Source organism: Arachis hypogaea, chromosome 11 (genome assembly GCF_003086295.3).
Source record: "Arachis hypogaea cultivar Tifrunner chromosome 11, arahy.Tifrunner.gnm2.J5K5, whole genome shotgun sequence".
In the NCBI taxonomy this organism is placed as follows: Eukaryota; Viridiplantae; Streptophyta; class Magnoliopsida; order Fabales; family Fabaceae; genus Arachis; species Arachis hypogaea.
In genome coordinates, this window is record NC_092046.1 from 103,592,777 (window position 1) to 103,618,072 (window position 25,296).

Consider the following 25,296-nt stretch of genomic DNA (forward strand, 5'->3'; position numbering starts at 1 on the left):
ATTGATGAAGATTGGTGTAAAGAGAAGACACAGAGGTAATTGCATGTTGGGTTTTAGCATTCGGTTATCTCTCCTCTCTCTCTGGCCGAACCGGTTTTGAATGAAGAAGAAGAAGTTTAGCTTGGTTCATTTAGTTTCAACCGTGGAGGCTTCCCCCTATATATAAGGGAGAACAGCCAGGGCTTGAAGTAAGGAGTGAGAGTGCAAGGCACAGAGTTCTCATAGCTACCTAAGCTAACAGAAGTTCTTCTCCTTCAATGTTTTTCATTTTGTATTTTTCTGTTTAATTTTTTCTGTCTTGAGTCTCATGGAAAAAGGCAAACAGTGAGGTTTGTAAGAAAAAGCCATAGAGCGGAAAAAGGCAGAGAGTGCAAAATTAAAAGAAAAATCCATAGATGTCCTTAGAGGTCCTTTGTACATCTGTGTTGTGTTTCATGATTCTGTGAGAATCCCCTTGCAAGTTGGGTCAGCACTTAGCAGTTGGAAAGCTTGGCAGTGACCAAGTCAAGTTCAGGATTTTGGTTTAGATTCTGGACTTGTCCCGAATAGGAAGGGTAGTTCCTAGAGAGAATTGGTGTTTGTAATCAAGAATGATTATAGTAAAATTCCATCATTGTTATGATGGAGACTGGATGTAGGCTGCATTGCACTTAGCAACTGAACCAGGATATATCTTGGTGTAATTTTCTCTATCTTCTACTCCATTTCTGTTTCTGCTGCCCAGGAGATAAAACTGAAAAATATCTCGTGCCGGGTGACGAGATAAAAAGAAAAAGTCTCGTGGCTGGGTACGAGACAGAAATCTAAAAGTCTCCAGAAGTTGTTTCAAAGACCAGCAAGTGTTATTAAGTGAAAAAGGGGCTAAGATTCAACTCCCTTCTCTTAGCCACTGAAAACCATCAATTACAGGTACTCGTATTTTATTTACAGTGTATTTTGCACGTACTGTAAACGAAATATACATGTCTCATGATATTCACTATATTTCATTTAAACTATAAACGAAATGTACTATATTTCGTTTACCGTGTAAACGAAATGCGTGCAAAATTAATTCATTTACACGGTCAACGAGATATGATTAAAAATGAATTTCGGTAAAAACACTGGAAATAATGAAAATCGATAAATAATATAATTATTTAATTTATATAAATAAAAAAACCACTTAATTAAGTTCTTTTGGAAAAAGAGTTTAAAATATAAGGACTTATATTAAAAATAGCTTATAAATAAATTATTTTGTATTTGAAAAGTTACCGTAGAAATACTTGTTTTAAAATTGTGTAATAAATAAATCTTCAAAAACTCATAAATAATTTTTGGAAAAATGAAAATATATATATATATATATATATATATATATATATATATATATATATATATATATATATATATACTGTTCCAAACACTATTAATGTGAATTTTTCTATGAAGCAGGGATACTTTGCTGAATTGTCGTGTCCGCGTGTCTTAATAAAAAATAAAAAATTCTTCTCCAGACACGCCTGGACACACCTAAATATCATCATGTGTCAGCGTGTCCAATCTTATTCTTAACATATATTCTTAAAATAAATTTAGATATAATATATATTATTATTTATTAAACAAAAATATTTTAAAAATTTGATATAATTAAAATAAGACATTAAAAATAATTAAAAATTTTAATTTATATTTGAATATCAATAAAATATTAAAATATCATTACGATTTATCTAAAAAATACTTTATATTTTATATGTATGAGTGTCCCCGTGTCATGTAAGATTTTAAAATTCGTGTGTCGACGTGTCCCGTGTCGTGTCGTGTCCCGTATCCGTGTCAATGTCCGTGCATCTTAGAAATTTTCACAAGTCAAAAGTCTAAAAAAATAGATATTAAAGCTTCCCAAACGGATCCTAAATCAACTCCATCATCAAAAGAAAAATGTAAGATTTATTTCTTTGATAATGCGAGGAGTTTAATTTTAATAATTCACAGTAAATTTTATATAATTATTTAATTAAATTTATATGTTTATATATGCTTTTTTAAAAATTAGTAGTAAATTTAAAAATTAGTTACTTCCATTAAATATGTCAATACACGATAATTGCATAAAATATTTTTATACGGTTGATGTGTGAAAATTAAATACTAATTTCAATAGAGAAACAAACATAACACTCCTCAAATTTACTGTTATAAATTGACAAACAATCACATACCTTTTTTCATAGATTTACATCATACGCACAAAAAAAACAAAAATAAATTCTCTAACCTATTAGTTAAAAAGAAAAAAAAAACTATGGCAATAATAACAAATATAGCCAAACCATATGTGATCACTTATCAGCTTATAATGAAACCAAACCCCCCCCCCCCCCCCAAAAGGGCAAAATGGAACAAAAAGAAAAAGAATATATATTTATAATTATAATAGAGAAACCTATACTTAAAGAGCTTGTTTATTTCAAGGGCATCTAACATTCCTTCCAGGACCTCCATAATAAAAGTAAGTTCCCCAAACATGATTTGTCCCTTCCCTAATGTCATAGCAATTGGAATGATCAGCAAGTTGGTGAATATTAGAAAGAGGGAGCAAGTTGTTGTCCCAATCAACAACTTGTAGGTTCCTAAAATATGCTGCTTTTCTAAAACCTTCCTCAGCAAAATGGCCACTCCCCATTTGTGTGCCTGTGTGGTAACCCCTTGATCTTGAGTTCACTATCTCTCCACCAAATTGAACCATGTTTGCATGGCTTCTCAAGTGACTAAACAAGAATGCTGGCCAGTATCCCACTAGTAGCCCTGACCCAAATTCCAACCACCAATGTCCATGCTTGGGGTCCTACACACCACATACAAATTTTCTTCATATTATTAATTAAGAATATCCTTAGAATTTCATCATAGTATATATTAATTATTAAAATGAGCAGTGTATCATGAGTAGCAAAATTTATTATTTTTTACTAGCACTTGATTAATTATAAATCTTAAATACTAAATTTTAAATTTTAATAGTATAAAAATAAACTGTTAACTTAAAGTATTGACTAATATAAATAAAAAATATTAATTCTCTAATATTTCTCTACTAAAATTTACTAATTAACAGCAATCAGATATTCATATTATTCATTTGTCTTTTTTATCTGTCACTATCATTTTTTTGATACATTTTCAAAATTGTTGTTTGGTAAGAGTCTCAATACAATTTGTATAATGATTTTATCTATGCAACTCCTAAATTTTGGATAAATGAAAAATTCGGTTAAACTTTATTGATAATTTTCAATTTTCATGTTCAAGTATTTGTCTTCATCTCAAAAATATGCAATTCCACCATATTTATGTATTTTTATCTTAAAACAATTATTAAATAGAAACATAGTAATAGTAACGGATAACAAGTAATAGACAAAATATATACGACTTATTATTATAAAATTTGAGTGTAACATTCACTATTTTGTAGGCATAATAATTACAAACACAAGACTTATTAATTTAGATGATATTACAAAGAATTGGCTGTTCAACACTACTAATAATAGCAATGGAAGAAAGCATAAATGAGAAAAAGAAAGCAGGAAGGAAAGTTTTGCTTTAAATTCTTTTAGGGTCGAGAAAAAAAGGCAAAGGTTGAGCTGTGAAGTGTTGCTTTAATAAAGGTATAAGGGAAAGGACCCTGTATAGAGTTGTGAACAGGACCCCATTATGAATGACACTAACTAGTACAAGGAAAGCAAGGGAATCTTCCATTTCAATAACAGTAAAATGAATACAAATTCAAAAGAAAGAAAAAAGAAAAGAATGCAAACCCAATTATTGCTTTACATAGATACAAATTTTTATGTGCCTTCATTGGATTATGCATGTCTAACTTTTTTTGTCAAAGAATGCTAGAATTTGTGAAATATATTAGAAACAATTAACAAATCACCTTTTATGTGTGTTTAATGAAATGGACCTTATTTTTCTCTTTAATTGGTGCTGAATTATTGAATTAAATGAAAGAAAAGGAAAGTGTTATTAATGTTCACCTTCCAAACCATTATTCCAATGTCAAATTGTCTTCCATTGTAAGCTGATCTTGGGTTGATTGCAGCCCCTATTGCTATTCTGTTGTTAGTTTGGACAAATCCTGAACATAGTAAGTTGTAGCATCCTGTTGTTTGATATGCATCTGTCTGTTAAGTAGAACAAATCAGTTAGGTGGCAAAGTAAATATGAGCCTGCAAAAATAATAAAAGAAAACAAAAAGGAAAAATAAAATAGACCCTTTATCAGTTTATCTAGTATACAACTAAAAGCATTGAGAACATACTCATCCTTGGATGTTCTAAAAAGAATAACAAATTAGTCTTTTGTTTTTTTTTTTTTTTTTCTATAAGATTCATACATAACAAGGCACTAACATATTTACTATCCCAAAAAGGAACTATAAGGTTCATTTAGTTTGTGTTTTTATTTTCGATATCTTTTGTTTTTTTAAATTTTGTAAAAAAAAAAAAAAAAAAAAAAAAAAGAGAAAACAGTAAAAACAACAAATTTTTGTTTTTTATTTTTATCTTTTGTTTTCTATTTTTTTTTTGTCCAAACAATTTTGGAAATAAGAAAAAAAAAAACAAATCATATGGATTTTATATTTTCTGTTGGTTTTTTATTTTATTCTAAGTTAGGGACGAAATTGAGAATTTATTGAAAATTAAAAAAAAATTAATTGCAATACTTACTGTCCAATAAGTGAAGAACCTAGGGTAATTATCTCCATATAGCTCAGGACTGACCTGAAAGAATAGAAGGTTATTAGGCATATTGATATGGGTGATGATTGAATGGAATTAAAAATATGATGAAGAATTAGACATACCTGCCATCCAGCTTCAATGGTATTGAGATTATTATCAAAGGATCCACCAATAACCCATATTTGTGATAAGCTGAATTCATATTGATCAGTTACTATTGGGGCCCACACATTTATGCTTGCTTTTGCTCCATAGTATTGTTCTCCATTCACAAACACAACTGCATGCTGCAGCATTTCACAATCATTTGAATTATTGAACTCAAAAGAGAGAAAAGTAGGATGAAAGCAAATGAGTTGAAATGTAAAAGTAACCTCATGGCCGGAGGCGGTTGAGTCTCGGCGTACGCCTCTCGGCTTTCTTCCGAATCGCCGGATAGAACTGGACCGGAGAATGTCCTGTTCAGTTGTTCTTCGGATCGGAATGGTTCCTTGAGGACATGATTCACCGGAATGAGTCCAAAGCTGGTGGAAGAAGCTCTCAGTTACATTATCATTGTTTTCTTCATATCCCTTTGGCCTCTCTGGTGGCTCCTGTTAAACCTTAAACCTCTTAAACTCTCTCACTCTCATTTGGAATATTCCTTTTTTTTCTTTTCTGTTAAAATGAAATCAAATGAGTTTGGATGAAATTTATTACCAATGGTTTTTGTCCTTTAAGGTTAGGATGGTCAAAAGCTGGTTGCTGATGAGATAAGACACAATCTATCAAGTCTCCATCTGGACTCTGCAGCCAGAAAAAAGAAAAACAAAACAATAAACATAAAACTCAGATCACTAAAATTCATGAGAATAATAAAAAGAGGGAATGCCTGAATTGTCTTGAGAGGAGGTTTGTTGATCTTGCTCAAATGCTGTCTTATTCTCTTTAAACGCAAGAATGGCGTAAAAGAGTTGTTGGTGGCAATGTGGTAAGTTGAATTAGAGTGTACTGAAGGAACAAGAAGAAGCAACAGAACAAGGGACGGTAATAGCATAGGTATAGAATAATAATAAGAAAAAGAAGCCAATTTGAAAGAATGAATCTTTTGGGGTCTTGTTAGTTGTTGTTTTGTTGTGTGAATGGAAGCTGCAAAAAATGGCTTATTCCTATGATTTGTTGTCGAGGAAACTGAATATCCTTTCATGTCCATACAAAAGAGAAGGAAAGAGAGAGAGAGAGAGAGAACAAAACACACAAACACAAACTTTGTTGGCTGAATTCACGTTTTTATCAAATTATAAAACAACTGGTCCTGACTCCTGACTAGAGAGAGAGTGTGTAAATATGAGGTTTTATAATTTTGATGATGGCAGTGCCACACCATGAAAACACTAGGCACCAGCGCATATAATAGACCGAGACACCCCATTGGTGGGGCTGCATTTTCCAAGTTTTTCCTTTTTCACTTTAATTCAATTGATTTCACTTCTCAAACGCTAATAGCTGGTGTTTGGTAATCAATACAAAATCCAACCATAAATACATAAATAAAGACATAAACAGATAAATATAATTATATAAGAAAATGTTAGAGACTAATACTTTTAGCGTAAAAAAAAGAGTTAGTTACTGTCAATTTAAACATTTGACAAAAATAAGAAGACAAGTGTTGGATTTCTCAGGAGTGGAATAGTTGAAGAGGACAAAATAAATGACCAAGAGGCATGTTTTGCATTGTGGATTCTAAATTTCTACTTGTTTTACTGCTTGCTCTGTTGTAATCTCTGTTACTCCCTGGAAATAAAAGGTTTTGTGGTACAATTCCCTACCAATTTTGGTGCATGTAATTAGTTCTCTATGTAAGTTATGCACCAAATGGAAAACAAAAATAAATGAAAGCCATTATTTTGGAATTGATGATATGATACAGTGATTTCATTGTTTGAAATTATGAAGACAAAAGATGAAATGTCATTTCAGTCATTAAACTAGAATTGCTCACCTTTACACATTGTTTGGAATGAGGGAATTTGAAGAAAAAGAAAATAGAAGGAGAGAAAATGAATGGAAAAATAAATTTTTTGTTGTTTAGATGAGAAGAGAAAATAGAGAGAAAAAAAAAATGTGGGACTCACTAAATTATTTTCGCCTCACAAATGAGAAGAAAATGAAAAAAATATAGTAATATGAATGAAATTACATATTTATTCCTTATCATTAATAAATTATAATTTATATATAATATAGATAAGGGTATTAATGTAATTTTATACTATTATGATTTTCTTTCTTCTCACTCTTCTTTCAATTCAAACAAAGAAAAAATTTCTCTCTATTTTCTTTCCATCCATTTTCTCTTAATCCAAACAATATACAAATAATTTTATTTTTCTTTCTATTTTCTTTCCTATATCCAAACAAAGCCTTTAAACGGAGCAATTGGAGAAATAAATAACACGACAAATTTATTTCTATTTGAATATATACACACACATTAATTTAATAGTCAGCAAGCCACGTTAGTTTAATGATACTTCAGCAGATCTTATCCTAATAAATCCATTGCAGAATGTTATGAAGATTATTAAATCAAACAAAGAAGCCAACGACTATTTCCTTCGATTTGGTTAACTTGTTTTATTAAACCGGATTAAGCACCTCTACAATAAAAAAAAGTGATAAAGTAAAAAGGTAAAAGTCTAATTATCATTAAAATAACACAATAAAACTAACTTTCCTATTTAAACCACTTCAACTCAGAATTTCTCACACCCTTCACTCATTTGCATCACACTTCAATTCAACTTTCACCTTGATTTTCTTTATAAGTTGTTTATCGCTCAAATTACACCTCCTTTTCTAATATTAGGCATTATTCAATATACTTTTTTTTCAGCTTCTTTATTATTTGATCTCAATTGAATAATAAAAAATGCTATTTATACACCAAAATCAGCTACTAAAATCAGCCATCAATGTATTTGTGTATAAATACATGTGTGATTTAATTTATTTTCAATGTATATTTGTATTCCAACATGTATTTTATACTGGTGGTTGACTTTGATGACTAATTTTGGTGTATACTTAGCATAACCCTTAAATAATAGATAGTATGGTAAAAAAAAGTTGAAAGGGCCAACAATTTTAATTTATAAACACTAGTGTCTGATTAATATAGTTTGATGATCCAACTAAAGTCTTAAGAAGATAAGAGTTTCTTTTCTTAACAGAATTCTTTTTATTTTCAAAATTTAAAATTAGAGTTCTAATTTAAAAAAAAAAAAAAACAAAGTATTTAATACTTATTGTTAATTAGTCTCAAGTTGATTATTAATATGAAAAATATAGGCTATAATATGCTTGATATTTTGCTTACAAAACATACCTTAAAAAAAGAGAGAGCATCACACCCACCTCTATAACCTGAGTGTAATTTACATAGTTGTAAAATGTCAATTCAGAGTTATGATTTTTGTGGTACCATGGTGCTCCAGTTTCAACCCCACGGAATATTGTTAACATGGCATCTCTTCTTCCCTGGTGAAGTGGTGATATATGCATATATATCTGCCATTACTTTCCTCTCTGCTCCTATTATTAATTGCAACTGATAAGGGCCAAAGGGGGGAAAAACTGAAAAGAAATTGACATTATGATTATAGAGCTACCTCCACTGTAACATTGCACAGGGCAGACACCAAAAACAACTTTTATGGGCCATGCCTAATTATTATATATCCAATATCAGCATGTCATCATGAAAGCCAAGGGGAAGGTAACAACATTCATAAATTCTCATTAGTCCTAACTCGCCACTCCCTTTTTTGACTCGTTCAAATTGGATAATCAGGTTTATCAACAATTATATCTTATCAAAAGGCTTCATAAATTTGTCCCGTCTTCTGTTGCAACTGTAACTTTAATTCAATGTAATATTTTGGTGATTTAGGACATAATTAATATGCATGGCCATTAACATCACCACCTATATATAATACTATTCTACTTTTATTTTTTTTTTATTTTTGTAATACTTCCTTCAAAGGGTGCATGTTTTAACGTGGTCCCCCTTTAAAGCGTCTAAAACTCTAAATGAAGCACATTTCTTGTTAAAATTCTAAGATAAAAATTATTCAATTTTTTCTAGATATATATTGGATATATTTTAAACCAAATTGCTTTGGCTGAATTGTTATTTCATTCATGTACTTACACAAGTAATGGCGGTTCAAAATCCGTCTTATACATATAACAATCCATTAACAACAATAAATTATTAAATAGAGCTTAGATTTACATAGCTAAATATTTATTGTTCTGTTGCTGAAAAATATAGTGAAAAACAAAAAGAAAAAAAATCAAATACATTTTAACATTTAAATATGACCTAACAAATTATCAACACTTTAACATTGTGTTTTTCTACCAAGTTAATTGTTATTGGAAAATCATTAATATTATTATGACAGCAATTTCAAACAAGTTTAAAATGTGAGTTTGTAGCAACTGTTTACATAGTTTTCATTTTAGGAGGAGAAAGTACTAGTAGTTTGACGTGCGTAAGGAACACCGTTAAGGTCAAAAGATATCAATGGTCTTCTACTCTTCTATGTGTACCGACAAATCACAAATGACAATTGATCAGATTCAGAGACTCTGTTATTGTGTCGTGGCGTTAGTTGCCACTTGAAAACAACCTTCTGTACTACACTCTGTATTGTAAGTTTGTAACTGCTCAAATTTAAGGAACAAATATTGTTAATAACTTAGTAATAATAAGTTTTACGGTAAAGTATTTTTTTTAATTTATTAAAAGTTTTTAAAATATTTTTAAATTTTATTTTATTTTAAAAATTTTCGATTTATATTAAATGTATTCTCAAAAATTAGTTTTTTTAAATAATTTAAGACTAATTGAGCATCAATTTTACAAAAATAATTTTTAAAATAAATAAATTAGCTATAGAATTTCATCACTAACTTATAAATGTCAAATATTATTATTAGGTTGGACTTAAATTTCTTAAAAATTTAACTATCAAAAATATATTTGATATAAATAAAAAATTTTTAATACAAAATAAAATTTAAACATATTTTTAAAATTTATAACAAATTTAAAAAAGACAAAAAATACATTTCACACGTAAATTTTATATATGTGTGTTTTTTTTTTGTTTTTTTTTTTTTGCAAAACGAAAAGTAAAATCATTAGTTAGTAATATAAAATGTTTTAGGCTAATATTTCAATCACACATATTTTTATTTTATTTTATCAAATTAAAATAATTTATAACAATAAAAGAACTTGGGCATGCTCTTGAGTGTGTGTACATGTTAATTTAGTGATAATTGGAAATAATTTATATAATTAAAAAATAATAATAATAAACTTAAACTAGCTGGAACGAAGCCTAGAACATACAATAAGCTTTTATGATAAAAGCAGCATAGCCATAAAGAGTGGGAAAAAGGGGGATAAGAATCAATTACATAACCTAAGACTAAGAGGGCAGCATGTTACCATTTAACATCTTCAGCTATTAAATAATCACCATGAAATTAATGCATGCGTGTAGCATATAATTAATCTATATATGCAAATGGAATTAGGAAGATATTCCTATCTAGAGCATAGAAATCTAGCTAGTCAAAATTCTCTTGGGCTATGAGTTGGGCACTAAAGCAAGTTGTGTGTGTAATTTTGTGTGGTGAAGCACAAAAAGCATGGGCCCATGCCACAACTTATCTTTTTCCATGGGGTGTCCTTGAAGTAATGCTTATGCTTCCCACTCATAGTATATATTATTATTATTATTATTATTATTATTATTATCTTCCACAAGATAAATTTTACATAGACTTGACACCGATTATCTTACTAGAATTAGAGTTGGGATATATTCAAAAACTTTTTGAATACTTAATCGTTCACAGCAAAATATTCAAATTATAACAATTGCGAAAATGAATTCGAATTATGTGATCAAAATTGTTCTTTATTATATAATTTAGAGTTTAAGCTAATATCTGCTATTCTGCTTTTTAGGGTACATGATAGACTTATTACTAGTAAAAAATTTTAAATATTTTTATTTAATGAATACAAAATAAATCCATTAAAAATTTGAATTTTTTATATTTTTAATGAATTTTTTTTTTATTTTGTAATCTTAAGGGCACACAATGGATTAACCCTATAATTTATTAACTAGACCAACCAATTTTTTTTCGTTTTTATTTCTTCTCTTCTTTTCAGGAATTCCCACTCATTCTGTCTCACCAAACTTGTGCAGAGAAAATATTGGTATATAGAGAAGCTGTATAAGTCATCAGCATGAATATTGGTTATGACAGTGAGCCACTCACTCTCAGTGTAACCTATAATCGAAGCAGATTTTTATATCTTAAGTCTTCTATTTAATTTCTTCGGTGACTCAATTTCCATGCATGCTCTTTCGAAAAGTGGGTGGCTGTTAAAAATTAAAAAAACAGATTCCCCCATAAGGCATTGACAGTGAAATTCTATTCTAATATATATATAAGATTGAAGAATCAATTACTTGCAATTGTATATTTCCAGAACACAAAAGGTGTGATTTTTATGGCATTAGGCTAATGTAGAATCAGTTCTAAATGGATTTTAATTGCTTAAAGGCTGCCACTGTGCTGAGCATGCTTTTGAAAAGAAGAAGAATCAGCATCTCTCTGATGAGCAATTTGAAATTCACAAGGTAGGAAACAACCAAAGGAGCATGCAATTCACTTCCACATCATATGCATGATATATATATATATACACCTAAAAGTTTTATTTTAAAATTTAAAATCTGACTATCTATTTTGAATTTATTTTATGTGTATGTCAATATTTATTACGATGGTCTATTTCAAATTATTGGATAAGAGCAATGCTAGGGAACCAAAAGGGTATTAGCCAAAAACCGGCCAAAATATTTTTGGTGAATTCAAAATTTCTACGAATTAATATATATGGATGTTTCTTCTGCTAAGTATCAGAATGTTTCTTTTTCATACTAAATGGATGTTCTTTTATATATTTTTTGAATTTTTTTGTATTGCAAATGTGAATGCCTCTATTTCTTTAAAAATTTCATATTTTTTTTAAATTTTATAGATATTTAATTATTTTTGCTAAAATATAATTAGATATTTCTTTTGTTAAGTATTAGGATGTTTTTTTTTTCATATTAAATGAATGTTTTTTTTATATTTTTGTTTAAATGCTTGTAACATCCACGAGAAATTTTGTTTATAACCTGGTTGGTGACATTTAAGTCTAAGATTACAAAGGAAGAGAAGTTTGTTGTCCCTAGCAAATCATCTACATAGGATGATGATGGTATTTATGTGGTAACAAAAATCAATTAGTGAGAAGGTGGATCTGGATTGAACTTGACAGATTCCCTCCATATGAGCTCCTTGACATCCTCTTCAGTGCATGTTGGATGGTCAAAGTCAAAACTGAATGGCCTCGGACAAATCGGCTCATCATTGATGGCCTCCGTCGCCTCCTTAGATAGCACAATCGGCCTCAGGTTTATGCCGGAGCTACTCGGTCTCGACGCGCCTGTTCCTGTCGCTTTTGACGCCGGCTCCGAGGGGGAAGTCACGTGCGCTGACGCGCGAAACTCCGAGACTCGAACCCGAGTCCGAACATAAGGTTCACAAGCTTCTGATATGGTAAAGACAGTTCCGACTAGAAGCGGAAGCGATCGGAAGAGTGGGTTGCGGTGGGGAGACGGAGAGGGCTGCCGGTGAAAGAGAGATTGATTGTTAGAGGTGGGTAGATTAATGTGAGAGAGAAAATGAAGGTTTTTATAGGTTTTAATTAGGTTTAGTTAATTAATTATTAATATAAATTAATATGGTTTTGTTTAGTTAACCTTTTGGTTCTATATTCTTTTCCATTGGATAATTATTTTGTAAAACTTCAAATTTAATTATTTATATGAAAATTAAAGACTAACTTTAGAAGAAATTTATTTTGCAACAAATTGACATGTCTTTAGGTTTAATAAACAATTAGTAAAATCTTTATAAATTGTTTATAAAAGAAAAAACTCTCATAATAATAACCATGAAAAAAACTTAAATCCTATTCATTAGTTGAATATATCGTTGAATATAATTGTTGTATTCACGTATTGAATATATTTTAAAGGTGATACTCATTTTATATATGTATTTTTTGTGTGCAATCCAATGTTAATAAAAGATAAAAAGTAATTTGAGAAGTGTTAGGAGTCAGTAATTTTTGTGATTTATAACTATCAAATAGATATCAATGATGATTTTAATGGTGTGAGATTTCATCCAATAATGTAAATTTACTCATTTTTCTTTTGCTGATTACATGCTAACCAGAATTTAATAAAATTGTTGCACCCTAAACTTTTCCAAAGTGTTTATCAAGACAAATCCAAATATAATTACAGTTTGGTGTGTCCAAAAGTTATTCTTGACCGATATATTTAAAACGAGTTTAAAAATAATATTTATTATCAATTATTATACAAAAGTAGTCATCTAAAGTATTTTATATAATTAAAAAAGATGTTAAAAACATTTATAAAATTAGTTTATATTTTAATATTAATATATAAAATATCAAAATATAACTGAATTTATTTGAAAATTTCTTTGTAATATATATCGTATATTCTTGTTGAACAAAAACTTAGATTTAATATGTTTGTATATTTCACGTGGTGTCGTATTTTGTATTCGTAACACTGTTCATAGCTAACATCTCTATATTATTAAATATATTTAAGTTTTTATCGTTGAGTACCATAGTAATAAACTTTTATTCGATACATGCATGTTCTTTAGATATAAGAAATAGAGTATATATGGTTTGAGGAGAATTTGTCTTTCAATTTCCACTATTCATTAGTTCTAAAGTGAATTTGTCTTCTTGTATGGTTGATGATGTATGGGCATTAATTAACTACCAAAAATATGTTGAAGCATGCGGCACATATATTATAGGAAAGGGAATGGGAATAGGTTACACAGGAGAAGTGTGTCTCTGCAGAATATAATCAATAGAAGAAATAATAGATGTAATGTATAAGGCACTAAGCCCTTTAGTGGGTTGAAGATGATGATGAGTCATCAGGTCTAGATTCAATACATGTTGGATGCCATGTGACCATGTTGTGTGTCTTGCCATATAATTTTTACTCTTTTAGTTCTGAGGACAAATTAAAATTTATAAAGATAAAAAATAAAAATTCAAACGTACAAGTTAAGACTATATATTTTTTCAGATGGAGTTGAAGTGAAAATTATATTAAAAAAAAAATGAAAGGTGATAAAATATATGAAAATTGAAAATTTTTTTTCTCTAACTATTTTTTCAAAACATGCATCATCTTAATTTTTTTAAACGAGGGAAATTTTATTTCATATATTTATATTTCCAATTATTAAATGCATTTAAAATTTGCACTTTATTTTAGGAATTAATACAGGTGAATGTTAGACATGATATTAGAAAACTTATCATTACTCAATATATATATATGAAAAAATAAAATGGATATTGAAGAAACATTTTTCTTGTGGATAACAAGCAATTACAAAAGGCAATATCTAGAGGGAATACCTACCAACCCAACTTGTAATATTCACATATAAGCTTTTTTGGACCATCTTGAAACTATATATTAAAGAGCCAACACCACTAGAAAGAGACCTTTTGCCAACACAATTGACAATTTAGAGCCACAAGTAATGATGCCTAGGGAAAATATATATGGCAATGATTTGAGGGGTAGCAAAGTAAAAAGTATTATGATATGGACACTCAAGCTTGTCATTATTTAAAATTTTTTAATTTATTTTTTAATTTTTTAGTTAAAGTTTCTAACTTTAATTTGTTAAGAAAAAAAGTTTAACCAAAGAGAGATAAAGGTCTATATATATAGGTGTCTAAGCATATAATAATGTCTATGATTAGTATTTAAATATTTTTAAAATAATAAAAAAATAAATATAGAAACTAATTTTTAATTGGTTAATATTAATTATTTTTTAATTTTAAAATTACTTTTTTAATCTCAGTTTTTAAAAGTTTAAGATTAAAATTTAGAATTTAAAACTTAAAAAGATGATAAATGAGTAGAAAGATAATTTTAAAAACATTGACCGATTAGCTGAAAAATAATTAGTGATCACTCTATAATAGAAAAGAGTTTTTAACTTAATTATGATGAAAGGAGAAAGTTGACTTTCAATTATTGTCTTATTAAATGACTTAATATGAAGCTGAAACAAGAATTCTATGGATAATCCACATGCTTTGACTATAAGGGTAAGTAATTATTTACTAATTTATAAAATATTAGTAGGAAATATTTTTGTGCTATTTAATTATTCTTATATTAGTGAATAATTAAAAAAAATGATAATGTCACTCTCAAATACTATTTTCTCGTAGTTACATTTTTTTATTAAAATATTTTACCAAAATAGCACTAAAAGTTGAAAGTTTGTATGCTAATGCATGCTATAGATCATTTTCATAGAACTTCACATTAATTAATGATTACGTTTACATATATCAAAATAATTGTAGTATACGATCTTTAATTTCTTCTTGTGCACTCAACTATTACTATCAATAATAGTTTTTGAAAAAAAAAATTAAAATTCAATGGCCATTATAAAAAGCAATAATGCTACTCAAGACCTTTTCTCACGCATCACTTCATATATCTATCTATTGTTCACTTTTCAAGTTTTCAGTATCTAGTTCCATATATAGGACCCCATCAAATTTCTGTACAAATCACCACTCTGATTTTAGAACATGCTAATCTAAAGAAGTGTGAGTGATGTATAAGTTGTAACAATCTTTATTCACACGAAAGCTATGATCGGTACATATCATGGAGCAAGAAAAGAAGCTTCCTTGAGAACCTTAAAAAAACTTCCATTTCAATTTCGAATTATATATTCAACCATGTTAGGTGTACACTAAAATTAATTATTAGAATAAAATATATATTAAAATATAAAATACACATTAAAAATGAGTTAAATTATATATATATCTAATGAATAATTTTGATAACTGATGTTAATGTATAAATAATATTTTTATTTTACATTATTCTTGAAAATCTGATCTTTGGTAATAATTATTAATTCATGAAAAAACTTTAAATAACATTGAATAGTGCCACATATAAATTGTACCTTACTTTTACCACTAATTGTAAAAGTTATTATTATAAATAAGAATAATTAATTTAAATAATCTCTTATTATTTGTCTGAAAGACAAAGTCTCTTTCACAATTTAAAATTTCATATTAATTTTTAACTATCCATGTAATTGGTCTATGTGACTCCCTTAATAGACTATGTGGTCTCTATTACTCGATTGAGGGGCCCCTCACACATCAGTAATTCATCATTTACGGAATTGCTTAGGCCAATTATTTGGATTGTTTGAGAACGATAAAATTTTAAATTGTAGAAGAGTATTTTGTCTTTAGAGCAAATGGTCAAGAATAGAAAATAATCCAAGAAAACAATTGATCTTTTGACAATGTGGGAATCACCTTTTTACATTGGAATAAATTTGATGCTATATTCAATATTCACGAACCATATTCTCCATCTGCATGAGTACACACATTAACGGTTTCACAGACAAATGGCACTTATTTTGAATGTAAGTACTTCGAAAATGAACTGCAGCTTTGGCCTTAAGCAAAGAATCTTCTTTGCGCACTAAGCTTCCTCAACAGTGTTTTAAGAAAGTAAATAAAGAAAACGGCATCTAAAACAGTCTTCGTCAATCTTCTAGTGTCTCTTCTATTAGAACAAAACAAGGAATGTCTTCACAAATTCACATGAAATTGAATAGTTGATACAAGATTAGGTTTCCAGGACTAATTTTAAATAACAAAACAACAAAATGTCATCGCCGGCGACAAGGGATCACAGGATCGTTCGACGCGTGGCGAGCCTCCCTAGAAGCATAATGGGGGAAATCTCAAGGGCATTGGGGGATGGCATGGGACTTGTAGGAATAGGAAGAAGAAGAAACCATAATCATAATCATAATCATGAGGCAAATGTTGGGCAAGGGCAAGTGCAGCCTCATGGCCCTCCATTGTTGCCACAAGAACACATAGCAGTTCCAGAAGAGTGGGCTTTTCTTGAAAGTTTTGAGCAGCAATATGGAAACAACCATCCTTTCTTTTATGCGTGCCGATTCAGGAAAGCTGTGAAGTTGGCTGAGCAGGATCATAGGTTTATGTTTATGTACCTTCACTCACCGGACCACAATTTTGCAAACGTGTTCTGCAAGGGAACACTCTGTTCTGAGCTTGTGATGCAGTTCCTTGATATGAATTTTGTTTGTTGGGGAGCACTTGCTGATAGAGGAGAGGGTATGCAAATGGTTTCCATGCTGCGCCCTTCTACGTTTCCATGTTGTGCTGTCATCGCTCCAGCTCCCGGTGATAGCATGACAGTGCTGCAGCAGGTTGAGCACACATTCTAGCATTTATACCTTTTTGTTTCATTTTGTTTTTGTTTATGGATGATGCTTAATGCCACAAATGTGCTTGGTGTTTTCTCAGGAATTAGCTGAATTAGCTACTTTCATGTATATAGTTTAGGTTGATTTGTAATCTAAAGCAATGCATAATTAGTTCAAACGATTCACACTTATTTCACTTAAGTAAGATCCTAAATTTAGTACTCAAATTTTCTCCCCTATTGTAACTCGACCTGGCTAAAATCGAATTAGTTGAATTTAATAAACTCTATAAACACTACTGGTCTAGACCAAAAACATGTTAATAATTAATTTAGGATGCCATGACCAAGTTTTTTGCTAGGTAAAGAAATAGTATCCTGAAATTTGAAAGCATTATTAGAACTATTAGTATCTCATACCAATTTTTTTTCTTTATCTTTTGCCACTGAACTATGCATTTTACATGCCCTTTTTGGCCAGCTTGAGGGGCCTCTTTCAGCAGCTGAGCTAGTGGAGATTCTACAAAGGACAATGGAGGAACAAGGGCTGGCTTTCGGAAGCGGAAAGGCTAAGCACGAATCAAAGATCCTAGCTGACCGCAGGCTTCGAGAAGAGCAAGACGCCGCATATTTTGCAGCTTTGCATATAGACAAGGTTCATAACTCATTTCAACTTTTCAATTTGATAAATATTGTGTACTCATTCTGCATTGTACACCAAGTCACCCTTGAATGCAAATAGTTTTATTTATTTTTCCAAAGAATGCTTAGTTAACAAAGATTTTTTTCCTGTATAGGAAAAAGAGAAGCAGCACAAGAATTCTCCTTTAAGAGGGGGAATTCAGAAGCCAGTGGAGGCTCAGAATGGCAGAAATTTTAGGAAGTTGAGTAACAATTCTGTGAATGTTAGAAAACAGGATAGTAAGAATGAAGTTTACGAGTCTAATGGTCAAAAACAAGCCAAAGGAATTGCAAGCAGGGTAAATGGCTATGGCTCTGAGGCTACACAGGTAAATAAATATATCATTCCAACACAATATAAAGAATCATAGAGTTTATAGTAAATATTGAAATTAATAATACAACAACAAAGTCTGGTTCCACTAGGTGAAGTCGACCCCATAAATCAAACAATGTCATAATGCTTTCACATAAATCATAAATGTCTTTTAAACATTTTGGTATTCAGATATCTTTTAATAATTTCTTCTATAATTTTCTTATGTCCCATAATGTTTGTCAAATTTTGTGCAACAGATACTGATAAGGTTTCCGAATGGAGAAAGAAGAGAACACAGTTTTTTGTCTACTGACAAAATCCAATCCATCTTCACGTGCATTAATTCATTAGGAATTCCAGGGATTGAGAATTATAGATTAATTTCAAATTTTCCAAGGAAAGCTTATGGTGTGGACCAAATGAGAATGACTCTCAAAGAAGCTGGCTTGTTTCCTAAAGCTAGCCTGTTCTTGGAGCCTATGTGAATCATTGTTGATTGTCCACAGTCATATGAAGTTGTGAACATACAGGTGTGAATTTTGAATTGGCATTGGTATACATATACATTTAGATTTCAATGAAATGAGAGGAGAGGAAAAGAAGTATGTTTGAATAAGTGACTTCACCTTAGCTCAATATTTCATGGATGATCCAATAGATAAAATTACGATGTTAGTAGAGAAATTCATGGTTATATGCGAATTATAGAAAAGAAAAGGTAATACAATGCCACCTTAAGTTGTTGGATCATAACTATTCATAAGGAGAGAATAAGAGGAAGAAAGACAACCAAATTATTAGAATATCAACCAAGCTAATTTGTTACTTTTAAATTTTAAGGTACACCTTTGTTTTTTATGTTTTTGTTTAGGCACTTTTAATTTATTCATTTTCCTTTCTCTTCCACCCCTTATATTTTATCTTTAAGTTTGATGGTTATCAGTGGCTAAGAGAAGGGGGGTTGAATCTTAGCCTCCTTTTCGCTTGATAAGACTTGCTGACCTTTGAAACCAATTTTGGAAATTTCTTGTCTTTTTATCTCGTCACTAGCCACGAGACTTTTTCTTTTGTCTCATCCCTAGCCACGAGACTTTTCTTTTTGTCTCATCACTTGGCACGAGATATTTTTGGTTTTTGCTCCTGTGCAGTAGAAACAGAAATGGAGTAGAGAAGAGAGAAAATTACACCCAGATATATCCTGGTTCAGCTGCTAAGTGCAGTGCAGCCTACATCCAGTCTCCATCACAAACATGATGGAATTTCACTATAATCTTCCTGATTACAATCTGTAAAGTGCTAACCCAACTTACAAGGGGATTCCCACAGAATCATGAAACACAACATAGATGAACAAAGGAACTCTAAGGACATCTATGGCTTTTTCTTTTAATTTTGCACTCTCTGCCTTTTTCCACTCTATGGCTTTTTCATACAAACCTCACTGTTTGCCCTTTTCCATGAGACTTAAGACATGACAAAATTAAACAGAAAAATTACAAAACAGAATACATTGAAGGAGAAGAGAAAACTGTTAGCTCAGGTAGCTCTGAGAACCCTGTGCCTTTGCACTCTCACACTTTCTCCTTGCTCCAAACAGTGGCTGTTCTCCCTTTTTATAGAAGAGGGAAGCCTCTACTTTTGAAGCCAAAAACCAAGCCAACTTCTTCTTCTCCAAGAAACAGATCCGGTTTGGCCACACAGAGAGGGAAGAGATAACCATGCAAAACCCAACATGCAATTACCTCTAGTCCTTCCTTGATCATCACTCTTCATCAATCCGAGCGCTCCATCCTTCGCTTGCTCTCTAAGATGGATTTCTGGCCCTTGATGCTTCATGATGATGATGGCTTCATCTGCTCCAATCTCTGTCTCTTCCATCACTTTGCCACTCTAGCTACTTCCTGTGGTGGTTGAGCAGAATCAAAGACAAGCCATGCCTCCAAGAATCTCTTCCTTGCTGGCCGAATTTTCTTCTTTCTTTTTGAGTATGAAGAGCTCGAGATTACCTCACCAAATCTTACCATTTATGGTGAAAATTTCAGCCACAGCATACTTTTATTTTGTTATGTTTTCTTGCCATCATTGAGATGGTCTTGTAGAATGTTCTTCCTTCACTTTGGTAGCTAATTTTTGCTTTCATGGTTTCCTGGGTAATGACTGAAACAGAGAAGGAAAGAGATGAGAGAGAATAAACAACTTGGAAGGAAAGCAATTAAATGAGTTAATCAATTTAATTCAAAAGATGCTTTTACTTCCCTTTAGAGTGGCGTGTAGCTTAAACACATCAATCATGTCACTCATTTTCTCTCTCTCATTTATGTTTCCAATGCTACCAAATTGAAATTTGAAATCCATCCTTAATGAAAGTTGGAATCCGTTGGAAAGCATAGGGCAAATGATAACATTTGCTTTCCTGATGGATTTTGGATCAAGCATTGGATCACTTATCATAGATCTTGGGCTTGTAACAATAATAAAATCAATTTGGCCCATTATAACAACTAGCTTCAGCCACATTAATTTGGACATTCAAAGCTAAGCTAATAGTAAAACACTTGGGCTTGTCAATTTTCTTTTGTTTCGGCCCAAAATCAATTCAGCCATACTCATCATGTATTCTTGCATTAAATCAAGGCTGAGTATAATTGGGCTTGCATCAGAATTTTATTTTCGGCCCAATAAAAATCTGCATCACAAAATTATTAATTAACATATGTTAAATGAAAATCAAATTAATAATATTGTGATTAAATATTTCAATAATGTTTGTTCATCATCAAAATTAAATTGGAGTTTTCCAAACTCATCAATCTCCCCCTTGATGACAAACATTATTAAAATTGAAATAGAAAGAAATTTAAAGATTGAGTAAAGAATACTCCCTTTGAATTTGAATTTCTCCCCCTTTCAAGTTGTCACATGGCTCCCCCTTAATATATGCCATTTTTACCAAGGAAAGCACTAACCTGTAACATTTTAATCTAGCTTTAAGTAACAATGTTATTTAGCATATTTATTACATGATGCTAAATGCTTGATTTATGAGCAGAGTTGGATGATAATCAAAACTCTTTTGTTATCAATAAATTGATTTTCTGCTCAATCAAATAAAAAAATCGAGTACAGAGTACATAGAAAAACACTTGATAATCCCAAAAATCTGCTTGCCAAAAACATTTGATTAAAACAACATTTTCCAGCCACTATTTTAGAGCAAATTAATTATCAGTTTATAGCAAGAAAAATATTTTAATCAAACATGATCATATCATAACACACAACAGATATATCCAACATTGATTCAACTATCAGAGCATAGGGAATATGTCAATGTATCAAAGCTTAAAGGATTTTATCAAGACACAACTAAATCCAAATTCAACAAAAAAATTTCAATCAATCAAAATCATAGCATGAATCATCAACAACAAAAAGCATCAATACAATGTATCAAGCAATCACACCATAATACGTATGTACAAGGGAGATCATGAATCACAAGAGATTTCTGCCCCTGTTTCAATTTCAATTTTTTTTTTAGCTTTTTCCTCCCCCTTTTGGCATCAAGAGGTACCTGCACAAAAATGTCATATAGAACAGAATATGCAAAATATATATCCAAACAGTCAAGAGCATCTCATAGTATCATATGTCTTAGAGTACTAAAATAAACTAACAGAGTATTTAGATTGAGCCTAATATGCCAAATATCAAACAAAGATAGGAAGAACAGTCATCAATCATCTGAAAGATTGTACTCTGAGCCAGAGTCGTCTTCCTTGTCCTCTGTCCCCATCTCCTCTTCCAAGCTTTGAATCATCAAACTCACCCTTTCTTGACATTTCTCCCAAGCTTTTTCATTTTCATATGCTAACTTTCGGGCAGCCTTGTGTGATTGATACATCAACGTGGACATATTGATGAATTCATTGAGGACTTCCTTGATGGATTTAGTCACCTTAGATGGCTTGGCTGGGCGACTTTCAAGGTCGTTGAGTGAAGGCTCAAAAGGCATTGAGCGCTTGCTTTTCTTACCAGAAACTCTTCCTCCTTTGATCTGTGAAACCTTGTTCTCAATAGCCTCATTAGTTAAATCAACTTTAAAATACTCAAAGATACTAGTGAGAAACATTCCATATGGGAGATTGGCCTTTTTAGTACTTTTAACTGCTTCCCACATATGACGTATCATAATATAAGCAAATGAAATTGGGGAAGAAGTAACAAGGACAAAGAGAATAATGGAGTCAGAAACTGTTACTCTGTGGTGAGAACCACTTTGTGGAGTGAGGATGTGAGTGATGATTCGGTGCAATAGTGAGTTCTCAGGACCGAGTGCTCGATGGGTTGGAATTAATCCATCTAATCCAGAAAGATTTGCACATATGTGTTGCAATACAGTTTGCTGTGTGACTCCAACCTAATCATCCCACTTATCAATCATGTAAACTTTTGGTCCTTCATCCTCTTATCCAAGAGTAGCGCTTATGGTTTGAGGATTGAGAGTTATGTAAACATGCTTGACATAGGAATGAATTGAGCCATCTATCAGACGCATGTTCGCATAGAATTCCCAGACCAGCCCCGGGTAAACAAGTTTCTGGATGTGAACCAATGGGGTCCACTTCAGAGCGTCGAACAGAGAGGAAAAGTTGATTCCTTTGGTGGCCAGATTTTTAAGATTTACCAAGTATGATGGGCAGAGATGATGTTTCAGCAAAACCTCTTTGTGGAATTCGTAGAATGCACAAGAGTAGAACCGAGAGGGATCATAATGTGAGTGAGTTTTGTGAAATTTGTTCTTGAATTCCAGTGATTCCAAATTTGCAGGTTCTCTAGTATCATGTAACACAAAGCTTTTCTTCTTTTGAGAGCTTTTTCCGGATGCATGAGAAGTGGATTTCTTTGGTGGTGATGGAGGAAGAGATGTGTGTGACTCCTCTTCCTCTTCTTCAACACTTGGTTGTTTGCTTTTTCCAGTTTTTCTTCTCCCTGAGATTTTCTGGGCGATTACCTTCCGTCGCATTGTCTCTGTTTGTTTAAAGGGAGGAGAGTGAGTGGAAGAAGACGTGGAGTGGAGGTGTATATGAGTGTGAGTTTGAGGTGATGAAAATGGTGGACTTTTTGGGAGAGAGGTTCGGTTACTTCTTCTCAGAGCCGTTTTCTTTTTCATGGTGAAAGAAAAAAATGGAGAAATTGAATATGAAAGGGTGAAGAAGGCCCAAAAGAGGTGAGGGAGGAGAGAGGTTAGTGGTGCAATAAATATGGAATGGAGAGAGATAGTGGAGGGAGTTATTAACCATTAATGACGCGGTTATTAACCAAGGAGGTTTCAAAAACTAAAAAGGGAGTTTCCTTGAATCAATGGATTAGTTGGAAGGAAAGATTTGATTTGACAACATGCTTCTTTGATAAACCCCGATTTCGTGGTTTATCTTGTGCTTATTTTGGGGGATTTTATCAATATTTCTCACACTTATTCACAAGAAATGCATGGTTTTGTGTTCACTTCCCAATACTACTCCATGATGAAAAACATGCTTATTTTGCCTTGAAATTGCCATATTTTAATCCTCTTCTATTGCCATTTGATACCGTGATATTTTTGTTGAGTAATTTCAGGAATTATAGGGTAGGAATGACTTAGAAGAGAGGGAGAAAGCATGTACAAAAAGGGAGGAACATGAAGAATTGAAGTCTTGGGAGCAGCAGCATCGGTGCGCCCGCGCACTCCACGCGCACGCGTGGATGGGATTGGCTGGAAGCGGCGCGAAAGGATGGACGCATCCGCGCAGATTGGAAGATTCCTATCGACGCGCACGCGCAACTGGCGCGCATGCGTGGATCACAAAAGTAATCGGCGCGAGCGCATGCATGGCGCGCACGCGTGGGAAGCTGCACGTGACCTCATTAAGAGAAATCGTGCCTGGCGATTTCTGAGGCCAAGGTGGCCCAACTTCAAGCTGTTTCTGCATGGAAAAGACCCAAGGATGCTAGGGGGAAAAGAGAGATCACTCATTTTTACACTAGGACACAATTTTAGCTAGTTTGAGGTTCTTTGGTTATTCTAGAGAGAGAAACCCTTGTTCCTCTCTAGATCTAGTTTCCATTTTGATCTTCCCTTGTTGATTTGTGAATTGGATCTTGTTAATTACAGTTTTAATTGTTCAATTTGAATTCCTTATTACAATCTTACTTACATTTAGTAATAGTTTTATGATTCTTGTCAATTGTCATTTCATACCTATTTCTTGAATGTTATGAATCTTGACTTGTTGATGTTACATTGATGATTTCTATGTTTAATCTTGTTGATTGCTTGATTGTATGTTGATAATTGTTAGTGGGTATTTGTGGAATTCAATTCAATTGCTATTTTGAACATGTCTTTTATCAATGCTTACCAAGTGTTTGATGAATTGTTTACTTTAATTATGGAGTAGTCTTTTCCATTCTTGGCCTAGGTCAAGAGAATTGGGTAAACTTGAGTCATTGGGTCTAATGGATTTGATGATTTGGGAGCCCTTGGTGGTACCCAATTTGATACTCATTGATGCCAACCCACTACTAATTTAATTAGTAGGTAGGTTGGGACTTATGGGTAGATGTGACCAAAGCCATTTGACGTACTTCAAGTCTAGGGGTAGATATCACGTACTTAAGACTTTGGGGGTAGACTTAATGAGCTTGGTTCCTCATAATTGTCAAGATATAGTTGTTGGACAAGGATTGTGATCCCAATTCCCATGCCTAGCCAAGAGTTGTTTTTATCATTCATATTTGAAAACCAATTTCCAATTTCAATTGCCTTAGTTATAGTTGCTTGTTTGGTTTAAGTAGAATTAAATAGATTATTGCTTGTTCATTGGAATTGCTCAAGTTTTACTTAGGTGGTTGAATTAGTTTATTGCAATTTAAGATTACTTGCTTGTTAAGATTTCCATTTATTTTCATGCTCATAACTCACAACCCCGGATTTCTAACCAATGTCGAAGCACATGTTTGCCCATTCCTTGTGAGATGACCCGAGGTTTGAATACTT

The 25,296-nt window shown here is 31.7% G+C and overlaps 2 protein-coding genes across 3 annotated transcripts; one reads left to right on the plus strand and one right to left on the minus strand.

Moving 5' to 3' along the window:
• Window positions 1-2,156: 2,156 nt before the first annotated feature.
• On the minus strand, window positions 2,157-6,110 carry LOC112722326 (protein neprosin). Its single transcript, XM_025773314.3, has 7 exons — window positions 5,617-6,110; window positions 5,445-5,531; window positions 5,120-5,338; window positions 4,868-5,032; window positions 4,731-4,784; window positions 4,038-4,184; window positions 2,157-2,839 (listed from the first exon to the last, which is right to left on the minus strand). Exons 1-7 carry the CDS (start codon window positions 5,935-5,937, stop codon window positions 2,462-2,464), a joined length of 1,371 nt encoding a protein of 456 aa, XP_025629099.1. The 5' UTR covers window positions 5,938-6,110; the 3' UTR covers window positions 2,157-2,461.
• A 10,313-nt stretch (window positions 6,111-16,423) lies between these two features.
• LOC112722327 (plant UBX domain-containing protein 10) lies at window positions 16,424-24,453 on the plus strand. Of its 2 annotated transcripts, XM_072207066.1 has the most exons (5): window positions 16,432-17,258; window positions 17,736-17,909; window positions 18,052-18,264; window positions 18,512-18,784; window positions 23,877-24,453. In XM_072207066.1, exons 1-4 carry the CDS (start codon window positions 16,686-16,688, stop codon window positions 18,737-18,739), a joined length of 1,188 nt encoding a protein of 395 aa, XP_072063167.1. In that variant the 5' UTR covers window positions 16,432-16,685; the 3' UTR covers window positions 18,740-18,784; window positions 23,877-24,453. The 2 variants fall into 2 exon arrangements, with proteins under 2 accessions (XP_025629100.1, XP_072063167.1); XM_025773315.3 differs by lacking the exon at window positions 23,877-24,453 and having other exon boundaries at window positions 16,424-17,258; window positions 18,512-18,870.
• Window positions 24,454-25,296: the final 843 nt, after the last annotated feature.